The sequence below is a fragment of the Talpa occidentalis genome, unplaced genomic scaffold, assembly GCF_014898055.3.
Source record: "Talpa occidentalis isolate TD23 unplaced genomic scaffold, MPIMG_talOcc4v2.1 talOcc4.6, whole genome shotgun sequence".
Classification (NCBI taxonomy): domain Eukaryota; kingdom Metazoa; phylum Chordata; class Mammalia; order Eulipotyphla; family Talpidae; genus Talpa; species Talpa occidentalis.
This window is the reverse complement of record NW_023604972.1, coordinates 90,483,091-90,508,316: the sequence shown is the minus strand read 5'-3', so window position 1 is coordinate 90,508,316 and position 25,226 is coordinate 90,483,091. Positions and strand designations below refer to the sequence as shown.

Below are 25,226 nucleotides of genomic sequence, written 5' to 3'. Positions count from 1 at the left end.
TCTAATTTCTGTGATTTTTTTTTGCCTTACCTAATTATGAATAGATGTTCATATATATTTTTAAAGTTTCCTTTTCTCAGTTCAGTTCTAAGAATTTTTAATGTAGCAACAGCACACTTTTCATAGAAATAAATATAAGACATGAGATTTTAGTTAGCTCTTTTATTAACTATTTTGTCAGAGTAGGTGGTAGGAATATGTTTTCCTTTTTTTTCTAGTTTTCATGCCATTATATAAATTATTGAAATGCTAATCAACTTCAAGATTAGCAAAGTGGTGATATTTTGCTTTTATAGTTTTAGTGATGTCCACTTCATAATACCTGTTTTTTTTTTTCCCCCTTTTAAACAGAATTCGTAATATTGGAATTATGGCTCATATTGATGCAGGGAAAACTACCACCACAGAAAGGATATTGTACTATTCTGGATACACAAGATCACTGGGAGGTTAGAACGTATTCCTCTTCCCAACCCCCTTTAGCAAAAACGTCATTGGGTAATATTTTGATTAAGAAGTCCACCTAGCAATCTTGAATATGACATGGAAACATTGATATCCAAACCACAACATAAAGATAAGGTGGTTGCAACACCCACCAAAGGATCCTTTTAGGTTCAACTAAACATTGAGACTCACAAGATTATCCTGGGCCATAGTTGGCACTCGTGTACACAGAAAACTATAGGATAGGGACCATAGTTTAAAAGATACCAACAGTAGGGTAATTTTTTCCCCCATAGCTTGTAGCAGTCCACATAACTACCTGGGAATTACCTTCTTTGGCCACCCCACAGTGATGCTTAGATGCAAGGTAACAATATATATATATAGGTGCCACCATGGCTTAGAAGGCTCATGCCCCTAGACTGAATCTCATAGCTTCATGGGTACAGTTTTCAGGTCTCACACCAGGGTGACATGCCATACCCCACTCAGGGAAGCCTCAAGCTATGACTCTCCTCCCTGTATTTGTGATTTATTCATAGTTCTTCCCCATTCAGATGTAGTTTACCATTCAGAAATTATTTTTTTTTTAAGATATGTTATCTTGATTTTTTTCATTTTCTTTTTTTTTTTTTAATTTTATAGATTTTTATTTATTTGTTTATACAAGCACTGGGTACAGTCAGAAGCACGGGAGGGTGAGAGAATTCACCAGAGCCAGAGCGGGGAGCAGAGCAGGCAGAAGGACCGAAGCACACTGCTGAGGGGAGCAGCGGGTGGCAGGGGAGGTCTGCGCGCCATGCGGGACCCTCCTCCGGTGGCCGGGGAGCAGCCGGGGATCGAACCTGCGCTGCAGAGGCTGCAGGCAGCCTCGCAACCCAGCACTCAACTGCTGCGCCACCGGGGAGGCCCCAGAAATTATTTTTTTATGAGATATGTTGCTTAATTTACATAGTTGACATACTTCAATTTTCTGGTTTATAGAGAAAATAACTGTAAAATTAACTGGAGGTCAAATTCTTTTACAGAAGAAGAAAGAGTTTTGTTAATCTTCAACCCATAGTTATAGTACTCTTTACCTAAGTTTTGAAATTATTTTAAATTGAAACGTTAAAGGCTGATTTCTGATGGTTAATACACATTTAAATCCCCCTGTAGGCTCTCTCTTTTTAAGTTTGGTTTTGCTTTTCTAATAATGCAGAGTTCTACTTTGTAAAGTAAGATTCAGCAAGTCTGTGATATGTGTGGGTTTTTGTATGATGTATTTTGAAATTATGTATTTGACTCATTGTGTTCATGATAGTTGTGGTTCTCGGATGCATTAGCACTTATATTATGGGGCTCCTTATCTTCGATAAAACAATTTTTTTTTCCAAAATAACTTTTACATAATAAGGACTCTGTAGTTCCAGTGGGTATTAGTTATGGATATCATTTTTTTAAAATGTATATTTTACAACATCATTTTTGTACAGTGTATGCTTGCTCGTCTTGATTATAGTTCCCGTGAAATTCCCACCATCAATTCACCTGTGTACCATGATGGTACTCTTCCCACCCCTGTAAAACAATTTATTTTGAAATTTTGAGATGGAGATCATTAGGTCCATAATACCAAGAGTGAGAGTGACTCTTTTTCAAAAACTGCAGGATGATTTTGAAATGTACTCTGTTGAGAACCATTTCTCTAGACTCTTGGAATTGGTTAAGTAGGTTAAGTAACTTGTCCAAGACCATAGAATAAGAAGTAATAAAGTTGGATTTCAATCTAGGTCTGTTTGCTCTTTCATTGCATTACTCTGCCTCCTAGCAAGGGATCAGGTGTAAGGAATGTCAGATAAGGAAGGATAATGAAGGTTAAACTAGGAAAAAGATAAAAGATGTATATGGTTCAGTAAAATTAAAATATTTAAATAGATGTTAATCTTCATTATTAAAGAAGAATGATTTTAATGGCAAAATTACTAATCTTTATGAAAAAGCTTTTTATACAATGAAGATTTATCTTAAGAAAGATTAAGGGCTCTAAATATTAAACCTCGTACTTTATGAACAGTTTTTATTAAACTGTCAGATATCAAGTACCAATACAATATACTTGCTGCTAAGCTTATGTCATGTTTTTCCTGGTTAGATGTTGATGATGGAGACACAGTGACAGATTTCATGGCTCAAGAGCGAGAAAGAGGCATAACGATTCAATCAGCTGCTGTTACATTTGATTGGAAGGGGTATAGAGTCAATCTAATTGATACACCAGGTATGTTGCTGTTTCAGCAATGCAGAAATGCTGCATCACTTGAGGGTTTTATCGTTTGTATACATGTATGTTTTGCAAATTGTGTAAAAATCATATAATTTAATAACTTAACCGTTTTTAAGTGTACTATTCAGAACTTTTTTATCTACAAGAACTGAACCTCTGTGCCCACTAAACAACTATTTCATCTTGTATCCTCTTCCTCCTCCCTGTAACCATTCTACTATGACTATGAGATTCACTGCTTTAGATACTTCGAATAAGTGGGATCATGCAGTAGAATCTTACAGTGTTTGTCCTTCTGTGACTGGCTTATTTTACTCAGCATAAAGTCCTCCAGGTTATCTTGACTATCCACCTACTTACACATGTATACATAGTTTGGTAAGTGACAGAATTTCCTTTCTAAGGCTGCATAGTATTCCATTGAATGAACATAACACATTTTGTGTGTATAAAATATTTGTGTATATACCATTCATCCATTGGTGGGCATTTGGAGTGCTTCTGATTCTTGCCTATTGTGAATGTGCTTCTGTGATCATGAGTGTGGTAATACCTATTTGGGGCCCTCCTTTCCAGTCTTTTGCATACTTATTCAAAAGTGGAATTCTGCATCACTAGTTGTTTTTGTTTTTTAAAAAAGATTTTAAACATCACATTTTCCATCTTTTTCTTAGGTCATGTGGACTTTACCTTGGAGGTTGAACGCTGCTTAAGAGTACTGGATGGTGCAGTGGCTGTGTTTGATGCCTCAGCTGGTGTAGAGGTAAAAAATATTGCCTAAGTGAAGACAGCAGAGTGATGTTTTTAAAAAGTAGTGTGTATCAGGGGCCGCCCTGGTGCTGCAAGGGGTGAAGTCTAAGAACTATGAAGCTATCCGCAGACACTGCAGCATGAGTTCGATCCCCCGCCAGGGCACTAACCCACATGGCACAGCAGACCTCTCCTATCTCGCCTGCTGCTCCCCTCAGCAGTGTATTTGGTCAGTGCACCTGTTCTGTCCCGCACTGTGTCTGGTGAATCCTATCACTGCCCACACCTCTGGCCTGTACCCCAGTTCTTGTATGCATAAATAAATCTTTTTTTAAAAAAAAAAGTAGTATGTGTCAGATTTAAATATAAGCCTTTATTTGGTAAATTTGACAAAATCAAATTATGGTTAAAGGAAGTTGGAAATTACTACTGAGATGTGCTCTATATGTAGCTTCAGATATTTCATAGTAAAAGCGAACTATTTTACTCTTTCTTAACACATAGGAAAGTTAATGTTGAGAACTGAGAAGAGCCTGACATTTTACCTTACTTTCAAGCTGATGAGTTAGCCTGCCAGAGTTTGATGACTTCTGGCAGCCCTAATTGCCACAGCGTGTCAGGTGACAACTGCACATTCAGTGGGAACCCTGTGCTTAGAGAATGCAAATATTTCATAAGCAGCAGAAAGAGAAACTTGAGACTTGGTGAGATAACTGATTTATTTTGATCAGGGTTAGTAAACTATTTTGAACATTAACATCATGTATGTGTATTCCATGTGTAATAGTTACTTTTGTCCATATATATATATTTTTCCTTTGAATAGGCACAGACTCTCACAGTATGGAGGCAAGCTGATAAACACAAGATACCTCGCATCTGTTTTTTAAACAAGATGGACAAAACTGGAGCAAGGTATTTAAAGTGTGTCTCTGTGACTTAGCAAAATGAGACTACAGTTTGAGCTTTCAGTGAACTATAAATTAAATTTAGAAGCACACTGTTTCAGGGTGAATTTGAGTATGTTGGAAATTCAGAGGAATTGTCCTAATCCTTACCAATTCTGAGTTTGCTGATTTAAGAATAATTTCAAAATCTCATTATTGGTATCCTTGCACCAACTTTTCTATTTTCTTCGGTGTCTTAAAAGGCCCAGTTAAATTTATTCAAGAAAACATGTAAGCTCAGAACATCTTGAGACCTAAATTCCATTCAAAAATATCTTAAACCATGTATTTTGATTCTGTGTAGAGGTTGTTCGACTAAATGATCAACTAAATGTCTTATTAAACAAAAATAACTTAAAAAGCAAATATTCCCTATAAAGTATAAATAGACTGTGGAATCCCAATTCTATCCCACTTTAAAAAAAAAAACAAAACTCCTGAACAGCTAGTTCATAGGTTAACTAACAAGATTAACAGAGATCTGATAGATAATCGATCACCTGGATTCTAATGTATGGAGGCTACATCTTGTTATCTAGGATCCTGAAAGGTGATGTATTACTGATTACACTTTTTCTATTTACAGTTACAAAGCATAGTCTTTGTATTCCTGGAAGTTATGGTACTCACCTTTATTGCTAAAATTAGGGGATGTGAGAGAATTGTTTCTTGTGGTTGCCTCACAGAAGGATGTTCTTCCTTTTCCCTTGATATTCTTTAGCTGCTGGGTGATAATGCTCTCAATTAAATGGAATTGGGAGAAGAGAATGTAGATATTTTAAGACCTGAATATAAAGCAAAAGCATTAATGCTGACATGTGGTAATGCTCACTTTTACAAAGTATTGGGTTTATTCAGGACATCCCATGGAAAGTTGCTTAAAGGTAAACATTGGGGAGAATGAAAACAATTACAGTTATAGAATAATCTTAAACCTTTTTTTAGAACCTTAGCTTTTTTTTACTATTTATCTTTCTCTCTACAGTTTTAACTATGCAGTTGAAAGCATCAGAGAGAAATTGAAGGCAAAACCTTTGCTTTTACAGGTAATTTAATCAATAGCACTCTCTTAGTTTCTTTATCATTTTATTTTATTGTGACATACATATATTTCTGAAGCTATGTATTTCTCAAGTCCTTTGTGGAAGAACGGGCACAAATAAAAATAGCTATTTATTATAGTAATAACAATTACTTGGGGAAAGTGGTATATAATTAGATAAGTTTTTATCACCAACGCTGTTCTAAATGAGTGATCGTTTAAGAATATTGCTCTCACTTTGACTTATAGTTACCAATTGGAGAAGCCAAAGCTTTCAAAGGAGTAGTGGATATAGTAAAAAAAGAAAAACTTCTTTGGCATCCCAATTCACATGATGGAAAAGACTTTGAAAGAAAACCCCTCTTGGAAATGAGTGATCCCGAGTTGCTGAAGGAGACAACAGAAGCAAGGAATGCCTTAATTGAACAAGTAAAATAAATACTTTGAGTATAAAATTACCGAAGTAATTAGAAACTTAACATTTTTTATTGTGAAATGTTATGTAAAGTCACGTTTGGAAAATGTAAAGTATAATGAGTAATACTCTGAAAACTAATGTAAGCACCACCCAGCTTAAAAAATAGAAGATTAGTAATATTCTTGCATCACTGTGTGTACTTTTCATATTTCCCCCCACTAATCATTTATCTCCCAAACACTATCTTAATTGTAATAATCGTCTTCCATTTGCTTTTCTTTAGGACAAATGTATGTATCCCAAAAGAACTTAGTTTTGCCTGTTTTGGGACTTTACATAAAAGGAATGTTACTACTTTGACTACATTGTTCAACATTTTGTTGGTGATACATCCATGTTGATAGGTGTAGTTATAGTTTGTTTATTATCTTGTCTGGTGTTACAGTCTGTGATTATACCACAGTTTGTCTATTCTCCTGTGGGTGGACTTGAGGTTGTTTTCTCTTTTTTGCAGTTACAGTGTTGCTGTGAACATCCTTATATATATCTCCTTGCACACATGTGCAAGAATTTGTTTTATGGTTAAGCCTAGGAGTGGAATTGCTGGGTCAAAGGGTATGTTCATTTTTCACTTTACTAGATGTCAAATTGTTTAGAAAATACAATAAGTGGGGTACAGGCCAGAGGTGTGGGGGGTGAGAGGATTCACCAGAGACAGAGTGCGGAATAGAACAGGCAGACTGACTGAAATACACTCCTGAGGGGAGTAGCGGGTGAATTAGGAGAGGTCTGCTGTGCCTTGTGGGTCACCTCCCTGCCTGGGGATCGAACTCATGCTACATTGCATGTGGATAGCTTCATTGTGCTGTGTCTTAACCCCTTGTGCCACCAGGGAGGCCCCTGTTCAGAAAATTTTAAAATTATTATTTTTATAGTTAATATATAACTCTGGACCTGAACTGCCCTCAAAATAGTAAGATTGTAAATGCTGATAATATTTATCAATATAATGTTAATGTAGAGAGCAATTAGTAAATCATGTTAGGTAAACTCCCTGAATCTTAAGATAGAGAAAAGTATTTGACACTGAACCCTTTGACTTTTCACTACTAAATTTAAACTGTCCTCTTAGTTTTAATTTTTTTCATTCACTTTTTTACAGTTATTTTTGAAGTAATTATTTTTCATTATGATTTGTAGTAATCATGAGCTTTATTATTTGTATACCAGTGATAATTACTATTTATTATTGGAAAGTAGTTATTGAGAACCTGCTGTGTGCTAGCTTAAATATTCACATATATTATTTCATGCTTACTCCAACCTTATATTATCCCCATTTTACAGGTGAGGAAACAGAGGCTTAGCCTACTTAGAAGAGTTGTTACACAACTGTAGCAGAGCTGGATCAATTTAAAGCTAGACTCTTACCCCCTTGATATGAGGGCATATAATGGATAAAAGTGGAATTGATATTTATTAGTCAGTAGATTTCCTTTGGGTTTTTTTTTTTTTGTGTGTGTGTGTGTGTCTTCTGCTAAAAGGCATTAGAAGAAACTTAAAAATGTTGTACTCTAGTTGACATACCAATGTACACTTGCAGATATATCCCATATTCTAGGACATGATTAAGTATAATGAAAATAAAGATTTGAGATGCTCACTAGATGATTATATTCTAAATACAAGGAATACATAGATATGGATAAAGTTAGAGAAAAAGACCACATCACACCCATGAGAATTGCTACTATAAAAAGCAAAGTAAATGTTGGCAGAGATGTGGGGAAACTAATTCTTCTGCTTGTTGGTGGGAATGAAGATGGTGGGGCCCCCTGCGGAAAACAGTATGGTAGTTCCTCACAGAATTAAAACTAGAGTTACCTTATGATCTAGCAATTCCACTTCTGGGGATATATCCAAACAATTGAAAGCAGGGTCTCAAACCATGCTTATTTACACATTCATAGTCATAGCAGCATTGTTCACAGTGGTGATAATAGAAGCAACCCATCTATTCACAGATGAGTAGAAATAAACTAAATGTAGTATGTGCATACAATAGAATGTTACTCAGCTTCAGAAACATAGATGAATGTTGGACATTATGCTAACTGAAGTAAGCTAATCATGCCCACACAAAAACCTCAAATACTGTATCATTGTACATACATATGAGGTATCTAGCATAGTTAGATTCATAGGAATAAAAAGTAAATGATAGTTGCTGGGGTTGGGTGTGGGGATGAATAAGTTATTTAATGGATGTAGGGTTTCATTTTGGCAAAATGAAAACATTCTGGAGGTTGATTTGTACTTCAGTATGAACAGAGTGAACACTACTGAACTGGACACTTAGAACTTGTTGAGATGGTAAAATATGTTATGCGTACTTTACTACAGTTAAAAAATTTTTAAATCAGTGAATAGTATTAGTGTAAACTAGAATCTCCTTCCTATGTACTAAAGATAAACAGTAATGAAAGTAATACTTATTTGTATACTTGATGTTCTGAAAGAATAATCCTCACAACATCACCGTAAGGTAGTTAATAGTAACTAGTTACTAGGTAGTTACTCCATAAGTAACCTTGGCAGAGAAAAGCAAAATTAATTGACTGGAGATTTTGAACAAGTAAGTAAGTAGTGGAGCCATTCCCAGGTAGTGTGATTCCAGAGGCTGTGCTTAACCATCACATACACTACTTTGCAGCAGCATGGTTTCTGCTTTAGTTCATTGTGTTAAGTGTTTTTCTTACCATGTTTGCGTGTTTTGCCCCCTTGTACTGTTAGAAACTTTTAAAAGTGTTTCATTAATTTTATTATTAACTGAATAATTCTATTTCAAATAGGTAGGCAATTATGAACAGGACATGAGCATGCATTGTATTTTTAACTGTTGAAAAGATGTCTATGCCCCTATTTTAAGTATATTCCGTCTATGCAGGATTACAATAAGATTATTTCTTTTAGTTTGGCTATCTTAGGTGATCTGGGGAATATTCAGAATATTGGAGGAATACCAAATGAAATTTTATGAACTAAGATCTCTGAATTTACCTAAAAGTTACCGCGTGCGCGTGTGCGCTCGCGCGCTCTCTCTCTCTCGCTCTCTCGCTCTCTCTCTCTCTCTCTCTCTCTCTATATATATATATATATATATAAAAAAAATAAACATGCATGTATTAACATTGGTTATAAATTCTACATTTCCTTTCTTTGGAGAATTCTGAGTGGTTAGTACTTAGTTGAAATGTTTTATCAGGCTCTGGATTCCCATGAATTAAAAAAACTAATAATAATTCTTCAATTTTCAATCTCCTTTCCTTTGGAAGAAAAATCTTTTATTTCTTTAGAAGATATGAAGAGTTTTTTGACCTGGATAAGATAGGTCATGTAAATGTCATGAAATATCTGGATAATGTATATTTATTATATAAATATGTGTATTTATTTTAACATTTATGTGTACTTATAATGTAAGTTATAAGTTATATAAAATATACAAGTTACAAAGCTTAAACCTTTCTTTACAGGTCGCAGATTTGGATGATGAATTTGCTGACTTGGTTTTAGGAGAATTTAGTGAAAACTTTGATTTGCTACCAGCTGAAAAGGTAAATTTTATTATATGTTTTTAGATTTCTCTGTTTCAAGTTGTTTTTTAAAAATCTTTGCATGTGATTAGAAAATGTTGAGTTAAACAAAAATTAGAGGTGCATTAAATCAGGAAAAAGGCAAGTAAAATACTGAGTCCATTTTGAAATTTTATATTTAGTATTTGAACATTTAAATGTGATGTTTATTAGTCCTATAGTCATATAACATGATTTCTGTTTTCAGAGAGCTCAGAGTAAAGTGGATTGACTTAACCATTTCTAGTATTGTTGCTTGCAAGCACACCTGTGGCTTTCTTGGTTTTGAGACCTTTTAAACTTTCACTCTCTGAGCTTTCATTTTCCCTTGGGTTTTATTTAATGTGAATATAATTCATTTGAGGAAATAACTAATGTATACTTTTTTATTTCTAACCAATTCCTCTGTTAGACTATCAAGATTAAATCGCAAGTATGTTAATTCATCTATTCAAGAATTATTTTTAAATACCTCCTGTAGTTTAAGCACTTTTCTGGTTTCTGGGGATTTAGTAGTGTTGTTATAAAACTTGTAGATTTATAGTCTAGCAATTGAGGAGACAGACAATAAACAAATATTTACTAAACCAGGTAGCTATTGATGTTATTAAAAAAACAAACGTAACATCATAAAGAATGATGGGAATGTACTGAAGAGTGCTATTTTGCATGGCTGGTTACGGAAGGCCTCCAGTTCTGATATATTTGAATATTTGGCTGAGATCAGTATACCACACACAAGATACTTATTTATATCCCTGCTTTATAGCTACAGACTGCAATACAGAGAGTAACACTGGCTCAGACAGCTGTGCCTGTACTTTGTGGAAGTGCCCTGAAAAACAAAGGTATTCAGCCTTTGTTAGATGCTATTACCATGTATTTGCCTTCACCCGAGGAGCGCAACTATGAATTTCTGTAAGTATTCAAGTACATAGATTAAAATCATGTAGCCTTGAAAAAAACAGGTAGGCAAATGGGTCATATTTTGTGACCTACGATTTTAAAATAACATTGGTGAAAAATCATTGTAAGCGATATATGGAGCCATAGTAATATTTATTTGTGAAAGGGACATTTGTTTTGTAACCTGCTGTGTATGCAGTGATGGAGCCAATAAGTGTGGCATTTTGCTGGGTACAGAATATATGTTGACACTGCCGTTTTAGATTTTTAGAAAGTAGTATGGTAAGTCGTCATTTAACATTGTGGGTACGTTCTTGGAAACTGCAACTTTAAGCAAAATGAGGCTAATGAAACCAATTTGACTAAAGATTAACTATATAAACAAGAGTTAAGTTCCTATGACATGTTCCTGGTCACAGAAACATTATCAACCTTCTAAATAAAGACAAAAAATACCTTTAACGTTAAACAATTTATATTCATTTATTTATTTCCAAACCATTTATTCCAGTTCAGCATTGCAGGTGGCAGGAGCCTATGGAGACAGCTTGGGTGTGAGGTGGGACCAGCTCTGGACAGGACAGTTTTCTGTCACAGGGCACACTCACACACATTTCCACTCACTGAGACTGGGACAATTTTGATGGGCTAATGACCCTAATCTGCACATCTTAGGAAAGTGGGAGGAAATAAGAGCTTCTGGAGAAAACACATGCAGACATGAGGGGAACATGCAGATGCTACACAGACAGTGGTCCTGACCTGGAATGAATTTTTTTTTTTCATCCAAGTTATAAAATAATATTATTTGAGACCTATATACTGGAATGTTTAATAAATATACTGTACGTTTGTTTCTATTCATTACAAATTTTAAGATTTTTCATAAGCTGAAAGTACTTTGCAGCTTTGGAAAGGTTATTTTACTCCTGTTGTCACTGATGGCATTGTGTGTATATAGTAATAAATTATCTAAAATCTGAGTGAGCATTGTGCAAAAATGGCAGACAGGAATGACCTTGAGCCTATTAAGTAGTGCATTAACCACTTTGCATATCTCTAAATTGGAGAGATACTATGGTGAAATGACTGTGAGCATGGACTACATATATTTGGATATAATGCCAGCTCTTCCACATTGCTTAGCTTTTCATCTGTAAAATGCAGGGGCTGGGAACTATGTTATAGTATTTGTATAAGTATCAGATGAGTTGGCATTTATCAAGTACGTGGAACAGGGCCTACTATGTGGTAAATTCTCTATGTAAGTATTTGTTAAAGTTAAAAATTGGAGGGAATTGAAATAAAATTGGAGAAGTTCTATACAGAGGTATCTAACCTATTTTGATTCAGAATCCTTAGAAACTGAAAATATGTAACCTCAGCTCAGAAAATGTACTTAAATATAAAATTTGGCAGTTTCAAAGGGATTCAACCTCTCTGAAATCTTATCAGTGAACACCAATTTAAGGACATCAGTCTCTAAGAAGGTTATTTGTGTAAACAACTTCAAGTTTATGGTACAGATTTATGTGAAAGCAGTTATAGGAAAATACTTGCTTATCATGTACGTTTTTTAAGAAGTGATGTGATGTTGCTGGGTATATTTTTTTGTGGCGGAAACTCTTGGCAGTGGAATTATTTGCAAACAGATGAACTATTTGGAAGAGAATTCATTAATTTTAGTTTTGAGAAATTAATGGTAAGATCTCACTTTAGTCCAATGGAATGAATAGCAGTACCTAGTACTGTCTTTATTTAATCTGCCTGAGTATTTAAATGAAAAGATCTGAGGCTAAGTCTATGTAATGATTCTGATCTAGTTTGTATAGATATGAGAAGTATATTTTAACAATTTTTTCTGGAATATCTTCTTAATTTGATAGGCAGTGGTATAAGGGTGACTTATGTGCATTGGCATTTAAAGTTCTCCATGACAAGCAGCGAGGACCACTGATTTTTATGCGTGTTTACTCAGGCATGATTAAACCCCAGTTGGCCGTCCATAATATTAATGGAAACTGCACGTAAGTAAATGTCCAAGTTACTTTTTAAAACTGCATTTATTTCTTTAAAAATACTTTGCTAAATAAATAATAAATCATGGTTTTACAGGGAGAGAATAAGTCGTCTGCTTTTGCCATTTGCTGACCAGCATATAGAAATCCCATCTCTGACTGCTGGGAACATTGCTTTGACTGTAGGGCTTAAACATGTAAGTGACAGAATGGTTCCTCTAGGAAATAACAAGTTAAATATTTCATTAAAAGTATTTATTTTGTGATAGCAGTAACCCATTAACAGTCCAAATATCCATTAGTAGAGTAATGAATATTGTAGCATATTCATTAATATTGTTGAACTGATACGTTTAGTAAGAAAAAGTAAATTATGAAAGACTATAAAACAGTACGGATTATAGTCATATGAACTGCAAATCCAAGTAAAATTGTTTACTGTTCTTGGATATGTACATATTTTAAGTTTAGGTAAAACGGTATTCCTGTCATAATGTCGGAAAATTTTTTATTGATGTAACATTACATTATAAAATTATGTAAGTTTCAGTTGTGCATCATTATAAATTAACATCTGGTTATACTGCTTTATTTCACCACTAAAAGTCCAGTTCCATCCTTAACATACAAGTAGCCCCATTTATGTAATTTACGAACCCCACTGCCCCCTTGCCATCTGGTAACTGTAATTTTTCCTTATAGACTAGTAGTTTATTTTTTACTTTGTTCATTTGTTTTTTCTTTTTGTACCACATAAATTAAATCTTAGGATGTTTGTCTTTCTTCGTCTGATTACATCACTAAGGATAATAGGCTCAGGGGCTATCTACATGGATGCAAATGGCAGGATTTCATCCCTTTCTAGGGCTGAGTAGTATTCCATTGTGTGTGTGTGTGTGTGTGTGTGTGTGTGTGTGTATATATATACACACACATGTGTGTATGCATGCATATATACACCAAAATTTTTTTATCTAGTCATCTGTGGATGGATACTTAGGCTGTTTTTAGCCTTTGGCTGTTGTAAATAATGTGATATACTTGGAGATGTGTATCTCTTCCAGTTAGTGCTTTTCTATTTGGTAAATACACATAAGTGATCACTGGATTACATAAAGTCTCTATTTTTAACTTTTCACGCACTACTTTCCATAATGACCGCATCAGTTTACATTCTCACTAGATAATGTATAAGGATTCCTTTCTCTCTGCATCTTCTCCAACACTTGTTTCTTGTCTTTTGGATAATAGTGATTCTTATAGTGTGAGGGTATCTCATTGTTTGATTTGCATTTCCCTAACAATAAGAGATGATGAGCATCTTTACATGTGCCTATTGGCCATATGTATGTCTATTCAGATTCTCTGTTCATTTTTAATTTGGGTTGTTTATTGTTGTTGACTTTTATGACATCTTTGTATATATTGTATATTAATCATACCTCGTCAGATGTATGATTTACAAATGTCTTTCCCCATTCAGTAGAGTGTTTTCAGGTTTTGATGATAGTTTCTTTTGTTTTACAGAAGTTTTTCAGTTTGATGTAGTCTCATTTACTTATTTTTGCTTTTGTTTCCCTTGCCTTTGGAGTTGAGTCTCCAAGGTCTCCTCACTGATGTGAAATATACCATACATGTTTTTTATGTATTTTCTGGTTTTCAGTGTTTAGTTCATTTTTAATTAATTTTTGTGTATCATCTTAGTGATCTAGTTTCATTTTTATGTGGTTGTCAAGTTTTCCCAACATTTGTTGAAGAGACTTTTCTTGCTCCATTGTATGTTCTTGGCTCCTTTGGCATAAATTAAATTAGCTGTGTCTCTCTATATATATATGGGCTTATTTCTGGGCTCTCAGTTCATCCATCTATTTGTTTTTTGTTTCAGTACCATGCTGTTTGATTAATATTGCTTGGTAGTATAAAGTCAAGGAGCTTATCTCCATTTTTTTCTTTTTTTTCCTCAGAAATATTTTTGTTATTTGGGGTTGTTTGCAATTCCAAATAAATTTAAGAATTTTTTGCTCTATTTCTGTGAAGAATGCCTTTGGAATTTTGACAGGGTGTACATTAATTATGAATATTACTTCAGGTAATGTGGCCATTTTAATGATGTGAATTCTTCCAATTCCTGAGCACAAAGTCTTCCCATTTCTGTTTTCTATCTTTAATTTCTTAGTTTTAGGTGTACATATTTTTCACCTCCTTGGTGAAATTTATTCCAAGATATTTCTTTATGTGCCAGGTTAATTTTTTAATTTTGTCTTGATGGAAGCTGAGTGCTTCCTAATAGCCTGTTTTGTTTCAAAACATTTTATTTGCTTGCAGACTGCCACTGGAGACACCATAGTCTCATCCAAGTCCAGTGCATTAGCTGCTGCTCGTCGAGCCGAAAGGGAGGGAGAAAAGAAGCATAAACAAAACAGTGAAGCTGAGAGACTTTTATTGGCTGGAGTGGAGATTCCAGAACCTGTTTTCTTCTGTACCATAGAACCCCCATCAGTGGCTAAGCAGCCAGGTAAAAATAGTCTTGGTGTGTCAGTTAGTATTCTGATTAGTTATATAAACATTGTATCTTCAAAAGATTCCTTAAGTGGTTGTGTTCAGTTTTATCAGTATTTGTTGGTAAGTATTTCTTGTGATTGGTCGAGTTTATTTAAGATGTTTTGACTTTTACAAACTCCTTTCATTTTTTCTTGTCTCATATATTAGCCATTTTTCTCATATTCTTCCTTACTCTTATGGTGCTATCTTAGAATTCTAAGTCATTGATGTCAGGACTCTTCTTCCCATTAGATTTCATAGTAACCAATTCATAACTTACTCAGTTTCTCATCATAATTTATAAAAACTACTTTTTCTTGTTTTCTAGCTCAACCTCCATAATTTGGTGGACAAAAATACACACAGATACATGCACACACATCTTATCACTAATATTGTTTGATTTTTTTGAGTGTTATACAGTTTACTCTTTAACATATTTGCTCAAACTTTCAGTGGCTTCTCATTACACCACAAACCCAAACTCCTTAATATGGTAGATAAAACTCATGCTTCCAGCTGTATCACTTCCAGTTAGATTTGGTTACATACAGTAGAAAAACCCAAGTAACAGTTGCTTTAATAACAAAAGTTTGTATCTCCCTCTTGCGATGTATGCCTTCATTTGGCAGTCTAGGGGTTACAGGATGCTTCACAATGTCATCAGCCATCAGTCCAGTCTTTCTACCCTGGTCTCTCTGATACATAGCACCTAGTCTTAGTCAACTCAAAATGGCTGCTGGAGCCCTGGTATCACATTTGAGTCCTTGACAGAAGTAAGAAGTGAGGGGAGGGGAGACAGAATACCCAATCTCAAGTTACCTCCCATCACTATTTTATCACCTTCCTATTCTCTACAAAGCATTTATGGCTGTTAGAAATTTTTTTTTTTTATATATAATTTGCCTATACACCTATTCCCACTAGAACATATAGTACATTATATAAAAAATGAAATGTAAAGATAAATTATTATTTATTCTCTAGATTTGGATCATGCATTGAAATGCCTTCAGCGTGAAGATCCCAGTTTGAAAGTGAGGCTAGATCCTGACTCTGGACAGGTAGGCATATTATTACTTAATCGCAGAAATCTTTCAATAATAGTATGTTTGTGTGCTTACATAAATCTAAAACACTGCCTGAAAAAGCTTTGTTTTGGTTCTTACAAAATTAATTTCTGATTAGTATAGTGATCGTCTAGCTAAATAGACAAATTCCCCTTAATTCCTTAATATAATTATACTTCATGTAAGTAAACTATTCCTCAATATCTTGACCTTTCAAAGACAGCCTTTTTGAAATTTGGAAATAAGACCCTTGAGCCTTTTACCAAGGCATAGAAGCAGCATGCCAAAAGGAGGACGTAAAGGTACTTTTAAAGACAGTAATACAGACTGTAAACTATCACCCATCACTCCTCTAATAACGTGGAAGGAGATTAGAGTTCTAAAGTAGTTATAGAACTGTGGTGTATTTTATAGCACAGTAGAACAGATGTATGTTCTGAATCTTTTTTTTTCCAGAAGGCAATGCAAAGTTTATATAAGATTTTGGTGAAAGTTCCTTTAATATATTATAAATCTGTCTTTAAAAAGGATAACTTGATTGAGTTACTCTGAAAAATACTACTTTCTTTTCCCAAATGCTGGCTAAATTAGGTAGTAATTAAGTTTAATCCTGAAAGCTACAACAATAGCAATTGTAATTCAACTATAATGGAATAAGGTGGGAGTGATTTTTAATTCACTTATAGTTACTAATCTAGTCAGAAAATTTAAAAATAGTGTTTGGATGTAGAAACTAAAAACATTGTGAAAGAAACTCACTTGTAATTAACAATAATATACATTGATATTATGCCTTTATATACTGTTTGTCATAAAACATAATTTTTTCCCCTTGATCTTTATTTCTTCATCTTTTAACCAGACTGTCCTGTGTGGTATGGGGGAGTTACATATTGAGATTATTCATGACCGAATTAAAAGGGAATATGGACTGGAAACCTATCTAGGACCTCTCCAGGTGGCATACCGAGAGACCATCCTAAATTCAGTTCATGCCACAGGTAAGAAGTAAACTATTAATTCACTGTTTTCATTTCCTCCTCCTCCCCTTCCTCTTCTCCCCCAAGTTGTTTTCTGAATTCCTTAGTTAAATGTAAAAGCAGGGTTTCCATTGGGTACAGATTTTATGTATGTTTTCTTTTTTAGGATTTTTTGTGTTTTGTCTTAAACACAGTCCCATTCCATTACCACTCATTACATCTCCTGGATGAACCACTTATCAAACAAATATGCTTTTCAGTGGTCATGGGATAGAATAAGCTATTGAAGTAGATGGCTCATCCCAATTCTCACTACCGGAGTAAGCATAAGAATTTGAAGGTGATGAGTTATTTTTACTATATAAAATAAGAGAAAAATAACTTCCCATTAAATGATACTCCTATGCTGAGGGTATTTTGCAAAAGTACAATTTTTATATTTTTGTCCCCAAATTCATGATTTTCCTACGTCTGATAGTTTCAATTTGGTTCCCTTGAGGAAAAGAAAATGATGATTATGACTATTCCCCCCTCAAAGGAGTACATAAACATGGACAGGCTTGTGAAAAAATTGAGAGAAAAGATGTTTAGGATAACTATGTATATTCATGCAACTCCATGATCTGTCAAAAGGTCAGGTGGTTACTTTTCACTAAAACTTGCAAATCTCTAAACAGGTGGAATATAAGAGCAAATGACACCAAATAAACTTGGTATTATTAAAATTAAAAATTTGTTAGACTATACTATAAAAAGGCAAAAAGATATACTGAGAGATTAGTATCCAGGATATGTACGAACTTCTACAAATCAGTAAAACCATGACAACTGAGTAGAAGGTGAGCCAAAAACGATTAAACAGGTTTTCACAAAAGAGGCCACCCAAAGGCCCATGAACATTAGTTTCAGTACTGATTAGGATTATGTAAGTTAAAAGTACAAGATACTACAGGCATACCTAGTTTTTTTTGTGTTTTGCTTTATTTCCTTCACAGAAACATTTTTTTTATGAAACCCTCCATAGTAAAAAGAGTACAATTTATAGCTCAGATTATGGTTAGCATTTTTTAGCTATAAAGTATTTTTTAATTGAGGTATAAACTTCGGTTTTTCAGACATAATGCTATGACATATTAATAGACTATATTATCAATATAACTTATAGGTACTGAGAAACCAAAAAATTCATGTGACTTGTTTATGGCAGTATTTTTTAGTGGTGGTCTAAAATTGAACCAGCAATATCTCTGAAGTGTGCCTGTATTTTACCCCAACAGAATTGGCAAGAATTAAAATCTGACAATGCCAATTGTTGGTGAGCTGTTGAGCAAACTTCTATAAAAATTTCAAGTGGGATGTAAATTATATATCCACTATGAAAACATTTTGGCAACTTTCTTGTGAAATTGGCCATGTGTCAACCTTAGTACTTAGCAATACCACTCCTAGATACAGTCTAGAGAAACTCACAGGTGCACTGGGAGACAGGTATAAAGCTCTTCTGTAACAGAAGAAAACTGTTAAGTAGAAAATTGCTCAAATATATGTGGCCAGAATGATGGATCAGTTGTATTGTTGCTACAAGGAATAAAAGAATAAACTACATCAATAGGCATCAGAATAGAATATCCAGATGATGATCCCCATCTTGTGAAGCTAGAAAAGCAAGTTACAGGTTATATGTAACAAATTTAAAATAAAGGAGACGTACGCTATCTTGCCTTACTTAACAATGGGAATGCATCAAGTGATTTCATTGTTGTGCGAATAGCATCGAGTATTACACAGACCTAGATGGTGTAGCCTATCACACATTTGGGCTACACGGAACAGCTTTTTGGAACCACTGTGTATACGCAGTGAATGCATAACTGAATAGGGATACGTGCATGTGTGAGATAACTAAAAAAATCATAAAAGTGAATAAATATGATGTGATAGTGGTTACTTCAGAAAGCACTAAGTTACTGCCATAAATATAGCAGTTATATTTTAATAAAATATTGGAGATTAGTGGCAGCTATCGATTATTAGCAAATGAGAGATGCTGCTTTCTATCTTACCAAAACATTTTTGGGAAAGAAATTTATAAATTTTGGGGAAAGAAATTATAAATACTAAGTATATAAAATATTCTGGAGATTATGAAATTTAAGTTTATGGATTAAGGGTTAAGAACCTTTTAATTTTCTCTAGATTACCTGCTGTACTCTAAATGTTTTACCTGTAAATGAAAATTTTATAATTAAAAGAATTTCAGTCACTTAAGAGATGTTTCAAGAAAAATTATAATCTGCATGTCAATTTGTGGGTTCTTCTTCCTTGGCACATCTTAACACTAAAGCAATATTAATAGGTAATTACAGCAGATCTTTAATACTATACCTATCATTAATAGTTTTCCTGCTTTGTTGTCTACAAGACTTTTAAACTGTTGATTGTAATTTTGCTAACTGTGACCCTTTGACATCTTTGCAGAACAAATCTCTAAGGTATTGTATTTGATTTGTTTACAGATACCTTAGATAGAACTTTAGGAGACAGGCGGCATCTTGTGACTGTAGAACTGGAATCAAAGCCAGTTGAAACCTCATCTGTTATGCCAGTTATTGAATATGCTGAAAGTGTTAGTGAAGACCTTTTGAAGGCCTCTCAAGAGGCCATTGAAAATGGAATTCACAGTGCATGCCTTCAAGGTGAGGTTCAAATAAGAAAGAGTAAACTTAGTATCACACTTAACCATTTAATCATTGCTAATATTAGATTCTTTTTTTCTCCCTTTCTCTTCCAATATGTTATATACCTTTTACAGTTCTCTCATAGTCCTTGCATATTCTATTCTGGATTTCTTTTTAGTCTTCTGTTTGTTTTTCAGTCTTGGAGATTTCTATTGATAAATCTGCTAGTTTGGAGGCTTTTTCCTTACCAGTGCTCAGTCTACCTTTATGTCAAAGACATCCTTCATTTCTGTTAATGTTTTGTTATCTCAAGCATTTCTTTTTTGGTTCTTTCCTAAGACTTCTGTCTCTCAGGTTTTATTACTTATCTGTTCCTGCATGCTGTCTACTTTGTCTAGTAGTGTCCTCAGTATATTAATCATAGTTGTTTTCCATTCCCAATCTGATCATTCCAGCATCCCTGATGCTGGATCTGTCTAGTCAATTTATGCTTTTTGCTTTTTAGTATCTCTTGTAATTTTTTTCTTGATAGCCATGTTGATAAATGATGTACCAGCAGGTAAAAGAAGATATGTCAGTAGGCAGTGGTGAGGTATGGGAGTAGTGGAAGTCTTCTATAGGTTATGATTAGGTCTCATTTTTTTTAATTTATGCATACAAGAACTGGGGTGTAGGCCAGAGGTGCGGGTGGTGAAAGGATCCACCAGAGACAGAGTGGGGGGCAGAATAGGCAGATCTACTGAAAGCCACTGCTAATGGGGGCAGCGGGCACGACAGGAGAGGTCTGCTGCGCCATGTGGGTCAGCTCTCTGCCTGGGGATGGAACTCTTGCTGCAGTGACTTGCAATAGCTTGTTAGCACAGAGACTAACTCCTGTGCCACCAGGGAGGCCCTAGGTCTCATTCTTAGAGTGAGCCAGTGCATCTGATCTGGGAAGAGCACAAATGTTTTTTTCCTACCCTCTAAGGAGGAACAGCATGGTTAGAGTGGGCTGGAGTTGGGTATTGCCCCAGGCTAGTTAGGCTCAGCTAGTACCCCTGACATTCAGGCTCCAGTTAACTGGCTTTTCCTGAGGGTAGGTCAGAGAGCTCTGGAGGATTTCAGAATGATTTCTTTTTCCTTCTCCCTGCTGGAAGCACAAGATTTCCCCCTATTTAGTGTGAGAACCTAACTGAGCTCCTAGAGGTCCATCTCATAAAATTGTGGGGCTCCCTTATAACTGGGCCTCCCTGGAATTTTTAATTCAAACTAGCCCACATCCAACCTGCAGCAGCTCAGCAATTACAGTTGGTTTTCCTACCCCAACACTGTTTCCTAGGGAGGTTTCTGCATATGAGTTCTGTGCTCCAGAAAGTGTGACTCTGTTGTGTCTGTTGTGGATCCAAGGAAGAATTGTTGATTTTTCAGCCTGTTTCGCTTTTTATTTGTTGTTAGGACAGAGTGACAACTTATATGTGGAACTGGAAACCAGAAGTCTTCTATCTTTACATTTCTCAGTTACTCCTCACTATGTATTGAGTCTAATATATTTTCCCTTGCTAGGACCACTGCTTGGATCCCCAGTTCAAGATGTGGCAATTACTTTACGTTCACTGATAATTCATCCTGGTACTTCCACAACTATGATTTCTGCCTGTATCTCAAGATGTGTACAGAAGGTATAGAATTATCCTAATCCCTTTTGCTTTAAGGTGGCTCACTTGACAGTAATGCAGGAGGTGATCCTGCAGACAGCTGTGCTTGCAGTGCCTGAACTGTTTTTATCTTCTGAGCCTTATAGTAAATGAGTTTTGACATTGGAAAATTTTTGATTTCTTAATCACCACGGTTTTATTAGAAAGAGGATCTTAGAAATTACTGTCTAACAAAGATTGCCAGAACATAATCTCAGATTTTGACAGAGGCACTTTTCCTTACTGGCATCTTATGTGTTCCTACCCTGGACATACACCCATTAGAGGCAAGCTTGCTAGGTTTAAGTAGAGGAAATTTCTGGGGTCAGCTTGGCCTAAGATGGGCTATATTCTAAAGGACATTGAAGATATAATACTAGTTATAATATTGGAATTCCTGTTTATTCAGGTAAGATTATTTTAATCAAGGATCATGAAAATCAGCAGATTCAGAATAGGCATCTTCTCTTTTTAAGGCATCAAGCAATCTGATACACTTGTGGAAGCCTGGGGATATGTGTTGCCCCAGTTACATACCAGAGCTGGGTTAACCCCAGGGCCTGGTGTGCTGAGTGCTGATCCCAGGCACTCGGTGTGGAAATACTCTAGTTTTCCAGGGGATTGATTCTGCATTAAAATATTTGTCATTGTAGCCATTTTTTAATATTTTTGGATGGCATTTGAGATCTGATTTTCTGTAGTTGTATTTGAATCCATGAAGATAATGTAAATACCCTAAAACCCAGGCTTTAAAAGGCTGAGTTCAAGTTAATACTTTCTGAAGTAATTAAAGGCTCTTCCGAAATTGGTTTTAGTATTGGGGGAAAAAAACCTGAAAGACAATGTAATGTTTCTAAATTAATTCCAAGCCCCAGTATATTGGCCAGTCCTTCAAAATCTAATCTGCTTTCTAAAAGTAAAATCTGAGTTGATTAGTGATAAGATCATGCTTGCATAAGGAATAACAGACTTCATGTAATCTTTAATTTTAAATCATTAAATATTCCTAACAAAGTACTCCAGCTTATCTTGTGAGAAGCAGCTCCTCTCTGCTTATGAGAAATTAACAATATATGAATAAATTAATATATTTATGGAATCATTCAGGTTATGCTCAATGTGCATTGGGCACCGAGAAGGACCCAAATAAGGAGGCATTGGTTCTTCTTGACATAGAGGAGCTTATGATTATAAAGGTAATTAATTGTAGCCATAGGATAGCCAAGGTATTAGATACAATGAGCTGAAAACCATAAAAGCCAAGGAGGTGGCAACTGGGCAAGACCCTTAGAAGTTCATATTTGAACTGAGGTGATTTGGGGACAGTTGGTGGGGGAGGCTATTCCAAGCAAGGGATTACAGAATCCTTTTAGTGATGGTATCAGATGAAGGCAGGTTAGTAGTGAAAAATAGTGTTAGAAAAGTAAAATAGAGTCAAATTGTAGCGAAACCTTTAATAACTATATTTAGGAGTTTTACATTTAGGAGATTTGTTTGGAGAACAATGGCGAACAAAGTTTTTGAGAAGTACAATATAATCATTAAAATGGAGGTATTGGAGTAAGGAAGAGCTAGTTCAGGACAGGGCATGGTTTAGTTCTCAGCTGGAATAGTAGCACCAGGAATGAAAATCTTGCAGCGTACTTGGGGGTTAGGAAATCAAAGGTGCACATCCAGGTGAACTGAAGAATAGTGGTATCGTCAACAGAAATAGGAAAGAACAGTGTTTGGAAAAGAATTTCATTTGGGGCATATTGAGTAGCTGTAGGATATTCAGACACTATCCCAAAGCAGGATACAGGCTGGAGCACTTGAAGTTGTTGAAGAGGCCAGATGTTTTTGAAGCTTTGCAAGTAGGTAATAGTTCCAGTGGAAAGATTGTGAAAGAAAAGAGGACTGAGATGTCTTCATGAACACAGTAAGTCCTTAGTAGTCCCACAGAATTCAGTCCTCTTCTTAAAGCAGCACAAAGGCTTTTGTTAAGAATTGCAAAAATACAGAGGATATGTGGCCCTCCCCAGTGGCGCCAGGGGTTAAGATGCAACCTGTGAAGCTGTTCACAGCCACCGTAGCATGAGTTCTTTCCCCCCGCCTGCCAGGGAGTAGCCCACATGTTGCAGCAGACCTCTCCTGTCTCACCCGCTGCTCCCCTCAGCAGTGTACTTCGGTCAGTCTGCCTGTTCTGTTCCCCACTCTGTCTCTGGTGGAGCCTCTCACCCACCACACCTCTGGCCTGTACCCCAGCTCTTGTATACATAAGTAATAAATCTTTTTAAAAAAATATAGAGGATATGTTAGGTGTTTGTTGTTGACTCATTTTTTTAAGTATTTTCACTCAAAAGAAGGACTGAAATGCAATTTCTAGAGTTGTCATGTTAATTATTTTAAAGGCTTACTAAGCTATGAAGAATGGAGACATTGTTTTTATTACATATATGTATTGTTGAAATTTCTGTGATAGAGAATATACCCTTGGTTTTACTAATATGGCTGCTTTTCATGACTGAGAGGAGGCAGAAGTGAAATATTAGGCACAGAAAGGCTGGAGGTCCAGAACCATTGCTTGAGAGTATAGGCAATAACTCCCTCACAAAGGCCTTCATAGTAATGAGAAGTGAGTCATGGGGATGCAAGCAGAAAGGTTATCATCCAAAACCAGATAAGGATGAGAGTACATTCTGGAACCCTAGTTCTCTTACTTAGTTTCCATTGTTATATCCCACCTGATAACCAGAATCTTAAATTTGTAGAGACTTGTTTTGTGAATTCTGATAGGCAGAATTGGATGGCTTTTTACAATCAAACTTAAGGTGCTTATTTTAACTCCATCCAAAACCTATTTACCATTTTATGTGATACAGATGGTGTCAGATTGGAACCTTCATAAGTTTTCCTTATATTGCTGCTACTTCCCAGTTTTCTACTTTTAACTTGCCCTGTCCTGGTTTAGATGTGTATGTGCTTCTTGGACTCTGAAATCTAAAATTCTGGACAGATAACTCCATTTTAACTAGAGAATGTGTTTCTACTACCTACAACCTTATATTAATTTTTTAAACTCTTATATCCTTCCTTGATTCCCTGATATATGGCACTAACGATAAATATAGGCATGAGGAACAAAACAGTTTAAATAGAAGTAATTCTTTGATTGAAATGTGAAAGCCGTTTTGTTTGTCTTTGGAAGCATGTCCATGAGTGCTAACTCAGCACCCTCTTTCAACATATCTTACAAGAGGCTTCAGACATACTGTTGAACCATGTGTACAAGTGAATATCAAAGTTTTTAACTGCTTATAAAATGTTATATTCAGACAAAATTAAAGTGGGTGTGTCTTTTTAACTAGAGCTCTAGGTTTAAGTATAGATTTTTTTTATTAATCTTACTTTTTTCTGACAGATATTTAATTCCAATTTAGGAAAGAGTGATTCACATTCCTTAATTTCTTTAGGCTTTGAAGAAAGCTGATAAGCAAGTTTTAGAGCCCCTGATGAAGCTTGAGGTTACAGTGCCCGGAGATTACCTCAGCCCTGTCCTGGCAGATCTGGCACAAAGAAGAGGAAACATTCAGGAAATTCAGACTCGTCAGGACAACAAAGTTGTTATTGGATTTGTTCCCTTAGCAGAAATTATGGTAGGTACTTTGAAATTTAAGTATTTCTTAATACAGGGGGTATATCCTGAGCAAGAACAATCAGTAGCACCTGAAAGAAGCATCAGAACTTTGATGTAGAGGGTGCATGTAAAGTTTCAACCATCAAGAACTGTTAGGACTTAAGTTTAAAATTGTTGGGAAATCTAGAGATTAATGGCAGTGCAGGGAGGGTCATTTCTAGTCCTCCGTCAAGTCATGC

General features: G+C 35.3%; 1 protein-coding gene across 4 annotated transcripts in view; it reads left to right on the top strand.

Moving 5' to 3' along the window:
* The window catches only part of GFM2 (GTP dependent ribosome recycling factor mitochondrial 2), a 42,784-nt gene that overhangs the window by 8,219 nt on the left and 9,339 nt on the right, over positions 1-25,226 (top strand). For all 4 annotated transcript variants that reach the window (XR_005128781.2, XM_037529709.2, XM_037529710.2 and 1 more), the window contains exons 5-20: positions 352-449; positions 2,582-2,707; positions 3,388-3,476; positions 4,290-4,378; positions 5,396-5,456; positions 5,702-5,881; positions 9,407-9,487; positions 10,275-10,423; positions 12,298-12,438; positions 12,527-12,626; positions 14,755-14,944; positions 15,958-16,034; positions 16,903-17,041; positions 19,537-19,716; positions 21,241-21,356; positions 24,824-25,006. Coding sequence is in view for 3 of the 4 variants with exons in the window: in XM_037529709.2 (XP_037385606.1) it covers positions 352-449; positions 2,582-2,707; positions 3,388-3,476; positions 4,290-4,378; positions 5,396-5,456; positions 5,702-5,881; positions 9,407-9,487; positions 10,275-10,423; positions 12,298-12,438; positions 12,527-12,626; positions 14,755-14,944; positions 15,958-16,034; positions 16,903-17,041; positions 19,537-19,716; positions 21,241-21,356; positions 24,824-25,006 (1,999 nt within the window). In the remaining variant the exon portion in view is untranslated. The remainder of the gene's footprint in view (positions 1-351; positions 450-2,581; positions 2,708-3,387; positions 3,477-4,289; positions 4,379-5,395; positions 5,457-5,701; positions 5,882-9,406; positions 9,488-10,274; positions 10,424-12,297; positions 12,439-12,526; positions 12,627-14,754; positions 14,945-15,957; positions 16,035-16,902; positions 17,042-19,536; positions 19,717-21,240; positions 21,357-24,823; positions 25,007-25,226) is intronic.